Source organism: Sycon ciliatum, chromosome 7 (genome assembly GCF_964019385.1).
Source record: "Sycon ciliatum chromosome 7, ocSycCili1.1, whole genome shotgun sequence".
Lineage (NCBI taxonomy): Eukaryota > Metazoa > Porifera > Calcarea > Leucosolenida > Sycettidae > Sycon > Sycon ciliatum.
The window spans coordinates 2,008,437-2,026,780 of record NC_088649.1 but is presented as its reverse complement, the minus strand read 5'-3'; the positions used below and the strand labels follow the sequence as shown (position 1 = coordinate 2,026,780).

Below are 18,344 nucleotides of genomic sequence, written 5' to 3'. Positions count from 1 at the left end.
CGCTGGCTTTGATTTCTGCTGCCGCAGTATACGAAGGATCAGTGAGTTGAAGATTGCAGACGGCGTGTTGGGCAGGCGATGGCTGTGTCGGTAGAGGCTGCAGATTGCTTTGGCGAAAAACGGTGTGCGCATCATTGTGGCCAGCTCTGGGTTGCTGCGAAGCTCAGCTAGCAACTTGGCTGCATCGTCTGCCGACAGAACATTGCAAATGTAGTGCTCCAAACCCTCCTTCTCGAAGCCCAGCAGCTCCAGACGACGATGGAAGACTATCTCGCTGCTTTGTGTCAGCTTCATTGCTTCTGCTGAATGGCGTGACGTGATGATCAGGTTGATTCCCGGCAATTCTTTGCCCCGGATGACGTCGATCATGAACTTGCTGCAGTCGGCGAGCTTTATCTCATCGAGGCCGTCGAGAATGATGCAGACAGACTCAGGATGATTGCAAACAAAATCAATGACTTCAGCCTGCTCACCTGGTTTTGTGATGCCGTAATTTTGTAAATCCAGCAGCTCAGCGATGCTCGTGATATTGCGCACTTCTGCCAAACGCAGCTCCAGTGCACGCAGGACAGCGATGTGTGGCCAGATATGCCCTCTTGCCCATTCATACGGACCTTTCTTGGTGAAGAGCATGGTTTTGCCAGCTCCAGCTGATGAGAAGGCAATGGTACGGAAAGTCTTCCCGTGCATGCGTTTTCGCATGGCTTTCTTGACAGTGAGGATTTCGGCAAGTTTCATCTTGCGCAGCTTCCTAGCTTCAGACGCAAAGGAATGAGCCAGCTGCTCATTGCCCGCAGTTGTGCCAAGTCTCTCTGCTTCACGCATCCTAGTGTTTAACTTCTGCTTGGACACTACATGGAGATCAGCATAAAGCTCGTCCATTTGCAAGATTCGTTCCTTCTCAACATTGGTCTCTTCTATGCAAAACTGCACATTGCTGTAAGCCGCACACAGACGGTCACGATATTTCTTCACTGGAGCAGGAAGTGAGCTTGCTCGTGCCCCCATGCTACAGATACACAGTAGGGAAAGGCAATAGCTACACTAGAACAGGCACTGGTTACTAGTAGAGCAAGCTAGAGAGATGAGCTACAGGTAGCGTAGCTGTAAGCACACTGTATGATTAGCTACAGGTACAGGTAGCTGTAAGCACACTGTATGATCAGCTACAGGTACAGGCGTAGCTGTAACCACACTGTATGATCAGCTACAGGTACAGGCGTAGCTGTAACCACACTGTATGATCAGCTACAGGTACAGGCGTAGCTGTAAGCACACTGTATGATTAGCTACAGGTACAGGCGTAGCTGTAACCACACTGTATGATCAGCTACAGGTACAGGCGTAGCTGTAAGCACACTGTATGATTAGCTGCTGTTTAGAGATTTTCTCTTGTACTTGTGTGGTGTATATCTTACATGTATAGTCAGTACAGGTCATTCATACCTACCCCGGGTACCCGTACACTTCACTTTACACACACTGGCAACAACAGTCAGCAGCAGTAGCTACTATTCTACGGTATGAGTACAAGAACTGTATGTGAGAGTTGTAGTTTGATATCTGTGTCTACATGTATTGTAGCAGGTCTCCCTCACACATAATATCTACATGTTGTAGTCAAGTATGTTCCCTGTGTACGTGTGCTACTTTAATGCATAGTAGAATTCTATTGAGAGAGAGAGAGAGAGCGAGAGAGAGAGAGAGAGAGAGAGAGAGAGAGCTGCCACTGCATCCTGCTGCTGCTGCTGCTGCTGGTTCATTATGCTCTGTAATAAAGTTTGACAGTCGGATATCACAGACAAGTGCTGGTACTTAAGGCACTTGTGCTTGTTAACATTCTACTGCACGCATATGCACAATATCAGTGGCAGTACTGAGTAGCAACAGCAGCACATTGGGAAACACAGTCCCCTTCTGTTTGCAAGCTGCAGGATGTGTACAATACACGCCATTGCCGAGCCACCGTGCTCACAGCAGAGACTTCTGTGTGTGTTATTGTTGTGAAGTGGACCACAAAGACTCACCTGTGTCTCAGTCATTATCATACGGTATAGACCCCTTTCCGGATCGCCGCGAATCTCTATGGTTACCGAGAAATTCAAACTTTGGTGGGCAAGAAGAACCACTCTACTAATTAGTTACTTTGTCTTTTTAGTTGGTTGGATCTATTTTGTCGTCCTTTCCTTTTAGTTTCAGCCATGGTGCAGACCTGTGCCGTCATAGGATGCACAAATAGGTATACGCGTGGCTGTGGAGGTGGTTTCCACCGATTTCCAACAAATCCCAAGCGCAGGGGACTCTGGATTGCTGCAATTCGCCGTAAAGAAGCTGATGGATCGCCCTGGACACCAGACACTGACGAGCGAGTCTGCAAGAAGCATTTTGTTCTTGGCAATCCGAATGCAAAGGAAGCAAAGGATGACGAGTCCCATCCTGACTATGTGCCGTCCTTGAAGCTCGGTTATGACTCCGCGAACCCTGAAACAGCTACGTCAAAAATCGATCGTTCTGTCCGACGTGAGAAGTTTACTGAGCTGAGGAAAAAGAAATTGGCTGATGCTGCAAGGCTGAAGCAGAAAGAAGAGGCAAGGAAGGCAAGCCAACGACATGGTGTTTCTCATGACCACTCGTACTTCGCCAAACTTCAACTGTCCTCTCCTATTTTCAAGGTAAGAAAAAACTTCTGACTGATTCTGTACGTTGAGTAATTCAAAATTTAGTTGTTTGTACGTTATGAATTTCATACGTTGCAATCAGCTTGTGCCCCTGATGCATCGATGTTGTACGATGCTGGAAGGTCCCCTTCTTGGAAAGGCCATGCACACTCCATTGGCCAGGCCAGAAAGACGTTATTCTTCAGATGCATTTTGAAATTTCTCTTTCTAGATGATGGTGTCTGGAAGAATTAAATTATTTTTTCGAGAATCATAAAGTGTAGGTGTATGTCTACTTGTTTGTTGCTCAGAACTCAACCGGGATGTCCAGTCTTCTGAATCTTGAAGTGCCAACTATTGCTCCTATCAAGGTGTCTACAGGTAAGGTGTCTGCTGTCTTGGCCTTCAAGTAGTGTCATATCTGTGATTGGTTTCAACTCTTGTCGCATGTGTACAGTAGTGAGTGAAAATGCTGCGGGTCCCATATTGGTTCAATAATTATTGTACGTTTCTAAGATGTCCTGACCTTGTGTAATATCGGTAGATTGTTTCTGATCCCTGTTCTTTGAATTGCACCTGGACGTCATGGACGAAACGTACCTAATCTTCTCCATTGCATCACTCCCATTTGGAGGGTTAGATGTTATGTGCCGGTACTGTGATCTCACTTGTCCCTGGTCAATTGTGACGTGATTTGTGTTATCTTTCTCTTCCATGTTCTACAGCATGTGGACCTGATGAACCCTACACCTCGGACACTGATCGTTTGGAAGAGGAATGCAAGAAGTTGAGGGCGGAAGTTGAACGGCTAAAGCGGCGTTGCGGGGAACTAGAGACTGGGCTTTCGAAGGCACAGTTTGGTGTGCACTGGATTGACGAGTCTGATGAGAAGTGTCGCTTCCTCACTGGTCTGCCGAACCGCTCCGTGTTCCATGCTGTCTTAGGTCATGTGCAGGAGAAGGCCGCAAAGCTCACTGCCTGGCGCGGTGATTCCACCAGTGACCCCAAGGACAACAAGCCTGGCCCTCGGATGACCAAGGACTTGTCCATTGCCAACCAGTTCTTTGCGACGCTTGTCCGGTTGCGCCATGGTATGTGTGGCGGGTTTGTGGCAGCCCTGATGCAAATGCCTGACTCCACGTTCAGCAGGATGTACTCCACGTGGATTCTGTTTCTGTCCCGTGAGCTGTCTCTCCTCTTCCCGTTCCCGTCCAGACAACTTGTGGACAAGTTCATGCCACCGTGCTTTAAGTCCAAGTTTCCGCAGACGAGGATTATCATTGACTGTTTGGAGATCCAGATGGAGCGCCCAACTTCTCTCCTGAACCAGTCGATCACTTACTCCAGCTACAAGAGCCGGAACACCATGAAGATTCTTGTAGGTGTTTCACCTGCTGGTCTTGTGACTTTTGTGTCGGATGTTTGGGGTGGCCGAGTCAGTGACAAGGTCATCACAGAGCAGAGCGGTCTGTTGCAGCTTCTGGAGAAGGGTGACAGTGTCATGGCTGACAAGGGCTTTGACATCGAGGTGCCTCTTGCTCTCCATGGAGTGAAACTGAACATCCCGCCAAAGCTCGGTGCTGATAGCCAGATGAGCGCCCAGAAGATCGAGAAGACCCGCCGCATTGCAGAGCTGCGTATCCATGTCGAACGGGCTATCGGACGTGCACGTTGCTACCGTGTCCTCAACACTGTGTTCCCTGTGAGCATGTCGAGTCTGTCGTCTCACATCGTGAAAGTGTGCTTCTTCCTCACAAACTTCGACGCCCCGCTAGTAAATTGAAGAGACATGTGAATCACTATATTCAAGTTCTATCTTCTTTTGTTCTCTTTATTATGGTCTATTTTTCAGCACACTATAATAATAATAATAACCACTCTTATTTTACTTCGGTTTCTCCAACAGACGATTCGTCTTATTACTGGAGCCCGAAGGGAGGTGCACAGTTAGAATCATTTTTCTGAACATATCAGAGCAGGATCGGAGCTGGATTCGCACGCTATCTTCACATGTAATGTAAATACAAAGTACGGCTACATGGCGCGGCGGAAGCACAGTGCTCCGGTCAAGTAAAGGTCTCTGGTTCGAAGTAATATTTTCTGGAAGTGCCATAGCTTGTGAATATGAACGTACCAACTGCTGCTAGGTCACTGGCTGCGTGCGTGTTGTTTGTGGGGTTGTGATGTGATAAAGAGTGCATTGTCTCCACTCCCCACCGCATGGCAGGCGGCAAAGTGGAAATGGTGGCGTATGCCACGATCAAGCAAAGGTCTCTGGTTCAAAATACTATTTTGTGTAATTCCCAAAGCTTGTGAATATGAACATACCAAATGCTGCCAGGTCACTGGCTGGGTGCATGTTATTTGTGGGGTTGGGATGTGATAAAGAGTGCACTGTCACCGCGATTGTCACCGAAGCAAGTTGGTACGGGCTACCAGAAGTAGCATAATATCCAGCCAATATTTATAATGACAGACAGGTACAAGGATGTGTGCGATGTCATCCATAGAATTCCGCACAATAACAGAAAAATCGATCGGAACCGCTATGTACAGAATTAAGTTTCAATGCTGGGAACATGAGAAGGTTCCGAGCATATCCCTCGCAGAAGATGGGGCATTGCTGTACAAAGTTCCAAAAAATCTAGCGAAGCAAAATAGATTGAAATCCCTATGTACAGAATATAAACACAAAAATATTTTTTCTTGTCATTCATGACTTGTACTTTGAAAGGTACAGCTTGTGAGAGCACAGCTCTGGGATAACAAACTGCTCGTAGAAGGATGTTAACTTCATGAGCATGGTTTGCCAATGAGCGTCATCGAACATGATACGCTCTACAAGCACGCCAGCACATGTGAACACCACAAAGTCACACCACTTCACATCCATGACCGCCATCTCACCAATCACCTGGTCATAGTACTTGTGATTCTTGCATAAGTGGGCTGACCCGTCCGCGTGGCATTCCAAGAATGACTTGCCAGGGAATTGCTGGGCGATCCGAGTTGGCGTGAGGTTAACAATAGATGTGCCCTGGATGGAGAAGGGGCATTTTATTTCCAGGCAGCCACGCTCCACCACGCCGCTCTCAAGCTCCTCCACAACGATTCCATCAGAACTCGCACCAATGAAGTGGTAGTCACGATGGAGGCTAAGACCACACTCTCTTACGGTGATGTTCTTTCCATCTTCGAGTGCCACACTGAGGTACATGTCCCTCGCCCTGGGCTCATTCTCCACTCCCCATCGCATGGCAGGTGGCAAAGCGGAAATGGTGGTGTATCCCATGATACCGGCCAGCAGCGAGACTGGCTCCTGGGCTCGAGAGCGAACGATGTCACCAAATCGTGAGCTAGTTAGGCGCCCATGACGTAGGTCGAACCACCACGAGTTATCTGTCTGGCCTTTGGTGAAGTCTTCCACTTCCTTTTGGGATACACCGTACTTGGACAGTGGTCCGGTATATCGACCAAGGGCATCTTCACTCGTTCCACCTGGAAGCCTGTCAGAATGGAACAGGACCAATGGCGAAAGGTCCTTGGGTTGGCTAACTGGAGTAGCAGCAAGTCCTGATGACTGGTCTTCGACTTCCCAGAAATGGAAGAACCCACAGTTCTTGGCTGATGCCTTTCCCGCTGCTAATGCCTCCTGCAAGGTGAGTGCGTCAGCAGATGTGACTTGGCGGTGTGACGGTGCACGGGGATCAAACTCCGCTCGCAGCTGCTTCCTCTCCACTTCATCATCAGTCATGCCATGGCAAGCTTTCACAAACTCCATATTGGCGAGTGGCTGAGGATCGACATGCTTCTTTGGAGGCTGATTCCAGCGCATAGGTTGTGACGTTTTAGACAACTCCACGGGTAGCTCCACTAGATTCCTTTTTGCAGCGGATTCAATGAAGAAGAGTAGGGCAGCAACATGATTGCACGCCTCTCCCAGCCTAACATAAACAACAACCGCACACGCACACCATGCACGGGAGACAACAAATATATGCCAACGTCAGATAGAGCTGTCAGAACTCATCACATCACAAACTTGTTGAACAAAGAAGTTATTATAACAATCATCTGCAAAATACATGTCACTACAAAGGAACTATCACAGCACAGGTAAGGAGGAAGAGTTATAATAGGATTTATCAGTGCCGCAGGTCAACTGTCACATTTGGACTGAAGAAAACACACCAACTCGTAGTGCGTTTCTGTGAAAACACTTACCCGGCAATACAGCTGCATTGCGCAGCGTAGACTTCACCAGTCTCAGTGTTCAACGACACATACACGGTGAGCGGTGTATCACACGACAAGGAATGGTGGACGTAAGCACGGAGATAGGAGATTGCCACACCGTTCTCCCCAGATGCAGGATATTGCTTGCTCCACACATTCTTCACAAAGCCATCGGCAAAAAATTGGTACGCCTTCAAAGACCTGTTGCCAACAAAATTTCCAAAGACACATTTGGAGAAAAGAGACAATATTAGGGATGTGCAATTCAGGGGTTCCCTAGCTGAATTCCTTCACTGATTAGACATTGATGGCAACTGATTCGAAAATGCTAGTTGACCTCAGTTACAGTAGGTCTTTCAACAAAACTTGACACACACTGACTTTGTCTTGAGAGATTACGAATTCAAACTGCCTACTATCACAACGTACCCACACCGCCCATGTTCATTACTCACCTAAATGCCTTCATGCTCTCCATATCAAACGTCTTGTCTCGTCCATAGACCAAGTACGTCAATAAATCCATGAAGTGGAACCGCACCACAGCAGCACGAAACTCCTTGCACCAGTCTTGCACCTCGTTGAAACGAGGCAACGAAGACAAAGTGCCCCGAACGTCTTGAGTTATATACTGCAGTCCAACGGAAGCACCAGAGGACGACGCATCAGCAGCACCAGCCAAACCAATCTTGGACATCGACACCAAGCGCTCCACGATGTCAGCCTTCTTTGTTGCTCCAGTCAACCGAACATCCAGAAATTTGGCAATTTCCTTCAGTTCGGCCACCTTCAGCGTCGCAAGAGAAGTCTGAACCCCAACAAAATCGGCATCGCTGGCTTCGGACCCTTTTGAAAGTTGTTCAGCAAGGACAGCCAGTGGCTGAGGCAAGGGTGGTGGCTGCTCAGCGGCAGCAGAGTCAGGGATGACAGCAGACATTGTTGCTTCCTGGTTGAAAAATTACTTTCACTGCAGTTTGGGCTGAACTTCTTGCCCACCAAACATTTTTGCACGTCACCCGTTGCCATGCAACGCGCACTGTGTTCTATCCGGAAAGGGGTCTATACACTAGGGCACTGGTCAGTGGGCACCGTACGTGAATGCAGCAGAAAATGGAATTCTTCATCAAGGATCACTTATCTTTCAAAGTTTGTGTTGGTGATTTGGTCTCTGCACTTTCCACTATAGTTTGTGATTTGCAGATCTGTTGTCTGCACTTTCCACTGCAGATCTCGTCTGTACTTTCCACTGCAGATCTGTTGTCTGCACTTTCCACTGCAGATCTGGTCTGCACTTTCCACTGCAGATCTGATCTGTACTATCCACTACGGACAGTGCAATACTGCAAGGCTTGATGGTTGACTTGAGAGAATGTGCGCAACTGAAAATTTTCCAGATCCTCAGTGAATGATCCGAGAAGTGTCATTGGGTGTCTGACTGACTGTGTGTCTGAATCATGATACAAGTGCAATATCACCGCTAGAGGAAACGCAAAAATGTAACAAGATTACGTAACAAAAGGTGAGAAGGCACTGAACGGAGTGTAAACCGACCGACCTACGAATACAACCTGCATTCTATTAAAAGTGCCACAACGTGCTTTTTCTGCTTACACAAAAAGAGGCTTATGAATACGTATGCAAACCGTCTCAAGGACTTTCAACTGCTGGACATAACGCGCTCAACACAGTACAGAAATGAGAGTCACCATACATACTGAGGCTGTCAGGACGAGATAACAAGTGTAGATACACAGCCGACTTCTTACGAACAACACATTCATCCGCCTCATCTCGCTCTTTCCCATTCGATCCCTCCTCGTCCATCTCATCGTCCTCGTTCAGCTCGACATCCGCACGATCGTCATCACCACGGCACCATCATCCACTTCGTCCTCTTCCTCTTCACCAGTCGTTTCTTTATCCAATTCCTCTTCCATCTTCTCTTCATCCGTCTCATTCTCCGTTTCTATACAGACCACTTGTCTCCCAATTGCAAGATGCTCGTCCCGTGACCGTCATTGTTCCTTCAGATCCGCTTCACTCACTGACACAACATGATACTGCTCGAACCTCCTCCTATTGGTACTGTCCACAACGCGCGGGCCGTTTCTGGCATAAATCTCTGTGGAGTAGTTTGCTGTTGTCCTCCTAGGTCTCTGGATTAAGGGTGTATGTTCCGTGAGATGTCTGCATTGCCTGTCTTGCTGAGTAGGTGCTGCATGTGCAGGGGTAATTTGTGTGAGAGTTGGTGATGCCAGCGCGGGTGTAGGTGGGTCCACCCCAGCCCCCGCCACAAGAAGAGCCGGTGGCAGTTCCGGTGGTGGCAAAGGCAAAGGTTTTGCTGATGGGGTTGGCGACTTGGACGGCCTAGCTCTCCCACACGGCACTTCATTTTGTGTTGGCTCAGTCTGTACCACTGGCAAAGGGGGTTGGGTTCTTGCGCGGTCGACCAAGTTAGTTTTGGCTGCATCCGGTAGAATATTCAGCGACACATGCTGTTTACTTGAACAGCTGACGGCACGTATCAAACAGCATGTGCCGCTGCATTAGTAGTAGTGAGACGTGTATCTCATGATCTGGCATACACTTGTCTGTTCTCACATCAACACTACTTCAGTACACTATAAACACAGTGACTTTGTATGCAGTAGTTCATACTGTGAGTGGCTACTAATACAGATATACAGTATACACTACTGTCTGTAGGTATTCTATTCCTCACTCATAAGGCAAGAGATTCTCGCAGTCAGTGTCACGTAATCGCAACTCTCTTCGCTTGCACTGTTGTAGCATGCAGACCACGTGACAGATATAGACCAAGAGACAACAGATGTTTGACTGATTGAACTACTTCACTCTGTGATATGTTTTCATATTATTTGTGCACATAGAGTTGGCAGCTTCGAGACTATACACGTGACGTCACCACATCAGCCGTTATCATTTTCTCTCTCATCTTAGAAGGTTTAGTTGTTCTTTTCCATAATTTTTGTTATACATGATAGTACATTGTATGTGCTGTTCTCTCGTTCTGCTGGAGTTCATCTTGTTGCTCACTTCCACCTTCACAGACGACTCACCGAAATCTAGCTATTAAATCTGCAACCAACTGTACATTCAAGCGTTATTCCCTATTTTGACACTTCGTGCTTGGACTGATACAGCTCTGGCCTGCCCGTCCTCAAGTGTGCCGCGTCACGACGGTCAATGGAATGAAATGGAATAAATTAGCGTGTCCGCTCCCGAACCTAACTCACGACGGTCGCCAACATCGGGTAAACCTAGCGACAGAAGCGGCGATTATCGGTGGGGGTGAGGGGATAAGTCTCACAACCACTGGCACAATTGCGGAGAAATCACATTAGCCGCATGCATGTGCCCCTTGTGCACAGAACTACGTAGGTAGTTGTACATTTCTGACTCTCCTGACCCGAATCCGCAATTCGTATTTCCACTGGAAAATGTTCGCAAACTTGAACTCGATATTCGTGATGCTGATAGAGACTTCTCGGTACAGTGTGTTGTGTTGTCCATAGCAACAGTTTACATGTACATGGGTGTTTCTAATACCTACTACATTGTATATTGTACAGGATTGTGTGACGTATGGGAATGGGGGGTTGGGGGGTTGGGGGGGGGGGGGGGGGAGGGGAGCAAAGTGATGGTTTAGAGAGGCTGGCGATAGCTGTGGAATAGCCGATCAGTTTCTCCCAGACCATCAGCATATCGATGGAGAAACTACAGTAAAATCTGGTGGAAGTGACCTCTGGGCTTGGCGACCACCTGCTCTTAACGACCATTTTTCCATGCACCGACAGTTCTACACGGACACCGTGGGACCTGGTTCTAAAGACCACCAGGCTTTAACGACCACTTTTGCTTGCACCGTGGGGTGGTCGCTTAAACCAGGTTTTACTGTAGTTGCAGTATGTACCTGGTGGATATCAAAACACAGAGAAGTGTACAGGAGCGAAGAAATCTTGAGTTTCCACTTCAAACTGGTTACTCTAGCACTGTGAAGACTAATATGTGAAGATGAAAGCGAGAAATATACAAGAGGTGACAGGGCATTAGTTGGCAGGAACTACACAAAGTAATGGGGACTACAGACTCTGCCGCCCTACATGTACATGTACATGTACATGAGTGTGTACCGTGAATTCTGTACAATGACTTATGTACATAATTGTACATGTAGGTCGACTGAGCCTGTAACACACAACACCATACACATGTAATATTTTTGAATGGTCCCGGCCTCCTGACACGCACCAGCACCATGCATCAGATATATGTAGTCAAATGAGCACGGAGGAGAGAGCAAATCGAAAGAGCAGAGAAATCAGCAGTGAATGAATGAAGTAGTGTTGTTCGAGGGTAGTATTGATCATAACTACATGTTATCACAGTCCGTTGTTCAGATCCAAGCTGTGTACATCAACCCAGTGAATGTTAGAGACGGGACTACAATACATGATGTATTGACCTACTTTTCAGTATGGTGTGTGATGGTTGAGATGTTCGTGTTGACTACAGACCTTGTGTGTTGTACAGTGACAGTGTAAACCTTGATCGATCTCGACCTGGAGTAGGTCCAGTGTGACTACGACCATGAGCAACGTGTGTGTAAACAACACCAACCTGTACACCAGTATAGCAGCAGTCAACGGAGAACAGGGACTGACCAAGGGATTGCATATCATTCACCATCCACATCACACCATCGCCTGTGAGGACCATGCTGAGAACGCATTTCAAGGAGCTGTCCAAACATACCAGACTTTGACATACGCTTGTCATACATCCGTGCTATGTGTCCAAGCTAGCCTAATCCATTCTCCCTAATGATGCCTGCTACTTTGTAGCAATCTATGTGGTGTGTGTTGGCAGGTATCAGGGTAGTGGAGATGACTTGATGGTGGCACTGCTGCTCTTGCCGTGACTAATGATCATACATGTACTGTAGATACTGGAAATGTAACAGATGTCTTCCCAGTACAACTCTCCACTATATACACTGGAGAGTAGTGAACACTAAATGTGATGTGCACTTGACATCGACAACAAACAGATCATGAGTACAAAGATAGAGGAAACGAACAACGTTTTTCTTTCTGAAACTGAGTGGGTTAGAAATCATCACATCCCGCGCTTCTGCTGCAAGACTCTGAACTTTCTGCATACAAATTGTGTCACGTGCTACACACACAGGTCAATCCATGGCTAGGGACGTTTAAACGGATATACCGGTAGCTGGTTTGTATGTCGGTTTAATAGCGCTATCTGATGTAGCAACCAGCTATGTATGAATGTCAGTCTCAACCAGGTGACAGGAAAAGTACTGGGTGAACAGTATCGTATTCAACACGCAAATGACCCGTTACCTACGCCACGGTAGTCTCAGCTTTCACATACATACGCATACTTGTTACTGAGGCAGACAGGTGTTGAAAATGTATTCGTAAATCCTACTAGATTTGTACTGCTGGGGACAACTACCAAACAAACATAACCTAAAAAAAAGATAACACTCTTGTAGCGACACAATCAGCATACGTTATTGTTACAGTACTTCTGTGATATTTCCACTATTGTCACATTGTCTTGAGTAGCAGACAATTCTCGCCCATCCTACCGATGTTCTGTGGTGACGTTTGAATTTTGTAGCTGTAGGTTATTTCTGTTTGTGTAAATCACACCAGTAGAGAACTTCCCCTATATATAGTCATGTAGTCTTGTAGTCTCTAATTTCACATGTCATCTTCATTCTATATGATGGTCCTGATGACAGAAACGTTTGATCATTCACTTGAAAACGTTCACCACGATATGACTCGCAACCGTGGAGTGATAGCCAGAGTTTGCAAAGGCGCTCCATGGGATGCAGTAAAACTTGCCGCTGGGGTAGTTTATAGCTTTGTAGCAGATCACCATCTCATCACGTGATCTCATTACGGTAATGTCTGCTAACCCGACCGACCGGAGTGTCCTGTGCCAGCTATATACTAGCAAGTAGAGGTATAAATATTACTACTTCATCTCTAGGCTAAGTGGAAACAGAGGAGAATGTTGGGAGAGTGGGTGTTAGCCTGTAGCGTCTCTGACGTTCTCGCATCATGACATCATCATTTGTTTGCATGTACACGTCATATTTTGCTCATCATCACAAACACTGATTCACCATACTCTGGCACACATTGTAATACCTACTACACGTACTTCTCTACCATAATAATTACGTAATGTTTGGCTAGCATAGTTCCAATACACATTACGACATCTTTTGATGTTACGCACTCCTCGCCTACAACGCTATTGTAGAAAAGTAGTCTTTACTCATCTCTTGTAAGTTCTGTTTGCATCCAAACACTTCTTCCAAACAGCACACGTCAGATATCTAACAAAACAACAAACTACATTGCACAGTCTTCTATCACAATCTCTTTCCTATATAAACCTCCTTTCTCTTCACTTTCTTCATGACATTTAGTGTTCGCCAGTCTTGTAAAGATCTTGGAAACTAACACTCGTTGCACTGTATCTAGACTACTAAATTGGTGACCCCCGACGTGAGTAAAGTGCAATATGTCCAGCGACGATGGTTCTTCCGCTTCCGCCTCTGGAGCTTCAGCTGCCGCTAGCTCCTCCGCCCCGGCCCAAAACCAACCACTCGCCCGCAACGACCAACACGACGCACCGGACCGTCCGGTGTCTGCCATCACCTTCCGACTGCCGCAGTACTGGCCCGGCGATCCGCAGCTTTGGTTTGCACAGGCAGAAGCGCATTTTGCCAACCATCGCATCACCAACCCGCGGGCCAAGTATAATGTCGTCGTGAGTTCGCTGGCTCCTGAATACGCCGCTGAGATTCGGGACTTGCTCCTAGCGCCGCCAGCCGAGGAGCCGTACCAAGTCCTGAAAGAGGCGCTCACCGCACGCACACAAAAGTCCGATCAGGCACGGTTGCGTGAGCTACTCTCAACAGCCGACATCGGGGACAGCCGACCAAGTCGCGTCCTCCGACGCATGCAACAGCTTTTAGGCAGTAAGTCGCTAGACCCAACTATCCTGCGCGAGCTATTAATTTGTACAGCGTTTGCCCGTGACGGTCCGCCTGATTCTGGCTGCAACACCTGCAAGCCTCAGCCTGGACGAACTTGCAGCGCTTGCTGACAAGGTGGTTGAAAGCACGTGCTCAACCCCACTCACCGGTACAAGTGTTCACGCTCTGAGTGAAGCCCCTAGCCCTGCTCGGTCTAGTACGTATACGGCCTTATCATGTAGATCTACAGCGTCCACAGATGCGGAACAGGCCTGCACCGCTGACAGGGCTGAGATGGCCCAGCTCCGAGCTGAACTCGCCAAGCTGACGTCCGCTGTGAATGTGATGACCCGTGACACCGGTGCCCCTTCCCAGCGTGGCCGCCAACGAGAGCGTAGTCCCGGGCCACCGTCACGCCACCCAAGTGCCTCCAGGTCTCCCGGCCGTGACAATCACGACGACCTTTGCTGGTATCACCGTGCGTTCGGTGCGAAGGCGAACAAATGCCGAGACCCCTGCCGATTCCTGTCGGGAAACGGGAAGGCCAGCCACTAGTCGCGACCGCTAGTGTGGTTGGCCCCTCGAATACCGCTACCGGTCGCCTACTATTCGTCAAGGATCGCTCCCAGTCCGTCGAGTTCCTTGTCGACACCGGCGCCGCCGTCAGTGTTCTTCCTCCGTCATTCGTAACTCTGTCTCGTCGTGTTCATCGCAATAGCCCTCGCCTCCGTGCAGCGAATCAGAGCAGCATCGCCACGTACGGTCAGCAGCTGCTAGATTTAGACTTAGGTCTCCGACGCACTTTCAAATGGGTCTTCGTCGTTGCTGACGTCAGCTATCCGATCCTGGGTGCGGATTTCCTTGGCCACTTCCAACTCACTGTCGACCTGGCCGCCAGATGTCTCCGGGACTCCACTACTCAACTTGCCGTTGTCGGATCCGCCTCGGATGTCAGCACCTCCGCTACCAACCTGCTGGACACTGATAGCCCTAGTGAGTATTCTGCCCTGCTGAGTGAGTTTCCTGACCTTGTCCGACCGACCACTGGTGACTCGCCTGTCAAGCACAATGTGACACACCGCATAGTCACAGATGGCCACCCCGTCCACGCTAAGCCTCGCCGTCTGGCACCCGACCGCCTTGCTGTCGCTAAGTGTGAGTTCCAACACATGTTAGATTTAGGCATTATTCGTCCCTCCTCTAGTGCATGGTCATCCCCTCTGCATATGGTGCCAAAGAAATCCGGTGACTGGCGACCCTGTGGTGATTACCGAGCCTTGAATGACTGCACGATCCCCGACCGCTATCCCATCCCGCATATTCAAGACTTTACGTCCCACCTGCATGACAAGATCATATTCTCTAAGATTGACCTCGTCCGTGCATACCACCACATTCCTGTGCACCCTGACGACATCCCGAAAACTGCCATCACCACCCCCTTTGGACTGTTTGAGTTTGTCCGCATGCCCTTTGGCCTTCGCAACGCAGCCCAGACATTCCAACGCTTCATTGACCAGGTAGTTTCAGACCTTCCCTTCTGCTTTGCATATCTGGATGACTTGCTCATTGCTAGCGCCTCACCCGCTGAACATATGGCCCACCTTCGCTGCATATTCTCCCGCCTTGCTTCACATGGCATCTTGATCAACGTCCGGAAGTCGCAGTTCGGCCAGGATGAGCTTGACTTCCTGGGACATCACGTGACTGCCTCAGGTATCCGACCTCTCGACGCTCGCATGACCGCCATTCGTGAATTCCCACAGCCAGCTAGTGTTCGTAAGCTCCGTGAGTTCATCGGCTTCGTCACGTTCTATCACCGATTTCAGCCACATCTTGCTGCTAAGCTCGCACCTCTGCACGCTATGCTTGAGAAACGCCACCGCACCAAAGGCGCGCTCGTCTGGTCCGACTCGGCCATCGCTGCTTTCAATGATGTCAAAGCTGCGTTCACTGAGGCCATCACACTTCACCATCCTCGCCCGGATGCCGCCTACAGCTTGATGGTCGACGCTTCAGACATTGCTGTTGGTGCCGTCCTCCAACAAGAGCTAGATGGTGAGTGTTATCCTGTTGCCTTCTTTTCACGCAAGTTAAAGCCTGCTGAGACACGCTACAGCACCTTCTGTCGAGAGCTCCTCGCTATTTACCTAGCCATTAAGCATTTCCGACACTTCCTGGAAGGGCGTGTCTTCCATGTGTGCACCGATCACAAGCCTCTGACACATGCCATCCACAGCCGTTCACAGACCCACAGCCCGCGTCAACAGCGCCATTTGTCGTACATTGCTGAGTTCACGACAGATATTCGTCATGTCAAGGGTTCTCAGAATGCTGCCGCTGATGCACTGTCACGATGCCACCTACCCGATGAGCCCGTCTCTGCCATCACTGCCATTGACACAGCTTCCTTTGCCGCCGCTCAACAAGATGATCCAGACTTGCCCAGTCCTGGTAAGGATCCATCCACTTCGCTATGCTGGCAATCTATAGCTCTGCCCATGACTGATCACTCGCTCATCTGTGACACCTCTACTGCGTCTGCCCGCCCGTATGTACCTGCCAAGCTGCGCCGTGCTGTTTTCAATTCGCTTCACGGCCTCTCCCACCCTGGTACCCGCGCTACCAGGCACCTGATTACAGCTCGCTACGTCTGGCCCGCGATGAACAAGGATATTAGTGAGTGGTGTCGTTCCTGCCACGCTTGTCAGCAGTCTAAAGTTCAGCGCCACACCACATCTCCCGTGAGTGCATTCAAGCAACCTGATGCCCGTTTCTCCCATGTCCATGTCGACATCGTAGGCCCGCTTCCATCTTCTAGTGAGTCTCGCTACCTCTTGACGATGGTAGATCGCTTTACTCGCTGGCCCGAAGCAGTACCTATTCCCGACATTACAGCCGAAACCGTCGCTCGCCAGTTTGTTGCCACCTGGGTCGCCCGATTTGGTGTTCCCACTGTGCTCACAACCGACCGAGGTGCCCAATTTGAGTCATCCCTGTGGTCATCGCTCATGTCACTACTTGGCACATCTCGCATTCGCACAACGGCTTACCACCCGGCTGCCAACGGCATGGTAGAGCGCTTTCACAGACAACTGAAAGCTGCACTCCGAGCTTCCGACAATCCACAGCGCTGGACGGAACATCTGCCACTAGTCCTGCTCGGCATTCGCTCCTCCCTGAAGGCTGACCTCAACTGCTCAGTTGCAGAAATGGTCTACGGTTGCCACCTCCGCCTGCCAAGTGATTTCCTCACTGACGAGCCTGAGCCATTTCCGGATCCGACGTCCTATGTCAGCCGCCTCAAACAAGCCATGTCCGAGCTCCGCCCTACACAACCCCGCAAGCCACCCACCCAGCATCCGTTCATTCCAGCTGACCTCTCAACATGCTCTCATGTCTTCATTCGCACAGATGCAACACGAACGCCCCTCCAACGTCCTTACACTGGTCCACACCGAGTCCTGGAACGTCATGATAAGTACTTCCGCCTCGACCTCAACGGCCGCTCCGACACAGTATCCATCGACCGACTCAAACCCGCATTCCATGACAACCAGTCTGTCGACCATTGCCATCCGACCAAGCCGACGCCATCGCTCGCATTCGACGTGCCTCCGCCACGCCAAACACGAGCTGGTCGTCAAGTCAGATTTCCCGCCTATTTCTGACACTCTCTCGCTTATCCCATTTGCTTGCTCTCACTTTATCGCGCTAGTTATCGCTCATTACTCATTCACTAGGAGGGGAGCTCTGTAGCGTCTCTGACGTTCTCGCATCATGACATCATCATTTGTTTGCATGTACACGTCATATTTTGCTCATCATCACAAACACTGATTCACCATACTCTGGCACACATTGTAATACCTACTACACGTACTTCTCTACCATAATAATTACGTAATGTTTGGCTAGCATAGTTCCAATACACATTACGACATCTTTTGATGTTACGCACTCCTCGCCTACAACGCTATTGTAGAAAAGTAGTCTTTACTCATCTCTTGTAAGTTCTGTTTGCATCCAAACACTTCTTCCAAACAGCACACGTCAGATATCTAACAAAACAACAAACTACATTGCACAGTCTTCTATCACAATCTCTTTCCTATATAAACCTCCTTTCTCTTCACTTTCTTCATGACATTTAGTGTTCGCCAGTCTTGTAAAGATCTTGGAAACTAACACTCGTTGCACTGTATCTAGACTACTAAAAGCCCACCATGGTGATAAAGATAAGTAGAGTGATATGAAAGAGTAGCAGCAGCAAAACTATCAGCAACTCATGCTATTGTCTTTATTTCTTTGTTGCCATCTTCCAGAGGTCCATCGAATAGTACGGTAATAGGGTCTTATTTGACCGGACGAGACCACACGACGCTTGCAGACCACAGCATGAACAGTTC

At 48.8% G+C, this 18,344-nt stretch overlaps 2 protein-coding genes across 2 annotated transcripts; one reads left to right on the top strand and one right to left on the bottom strand.

Moving 5' to 3' along the window:
• Nucleotides 1-2,062: 2,062 nt before the first annotated feature.
• LOC135820708 (uncharacterized) lies at nt 2,063-4,440 on the top strand. Its single transcript, XM_065333714.1, has 3 exons — nt 2,063-2,672; nt 2,969-3,038; nt 3,383-4,440. Exons 1-3 carry the CDS (start codon nt 2,202-2,204, stop codon nt 4,438-4,440), a joined length of 1,599 nt encoding a protein of 532 aa, XP_065189786.1. The 5' UTR covers nt 2,063-2,201.
• A 516-nt stretch (nt 4,441-4,956) lies between these two features.
• Nucleotides 4,957-7,965, bottom strand: LOC135820707 (uncharacterized). The gene is made up of 3 exons (XM_065333713.1): nt 7,349-7,965; nt 6,882-7,094; nt 4,957-6,601 (listed from the first exon to the last, which is right to left on the bottom strand). Exons 1-3 carry the CDS (start codon nt 7,828-7,830, stop codon nt 5,371-5,373), a joined length of 1,926 nt encoding a protein of 641 aa, XP_065189785.1. The 5' UTR covers nt 7,831-7,965; the 3' UTR covers nt 4,957-5,370.
• Nucleotides 7,966-18,344: the final 10,379 nt, after the last annotated feature.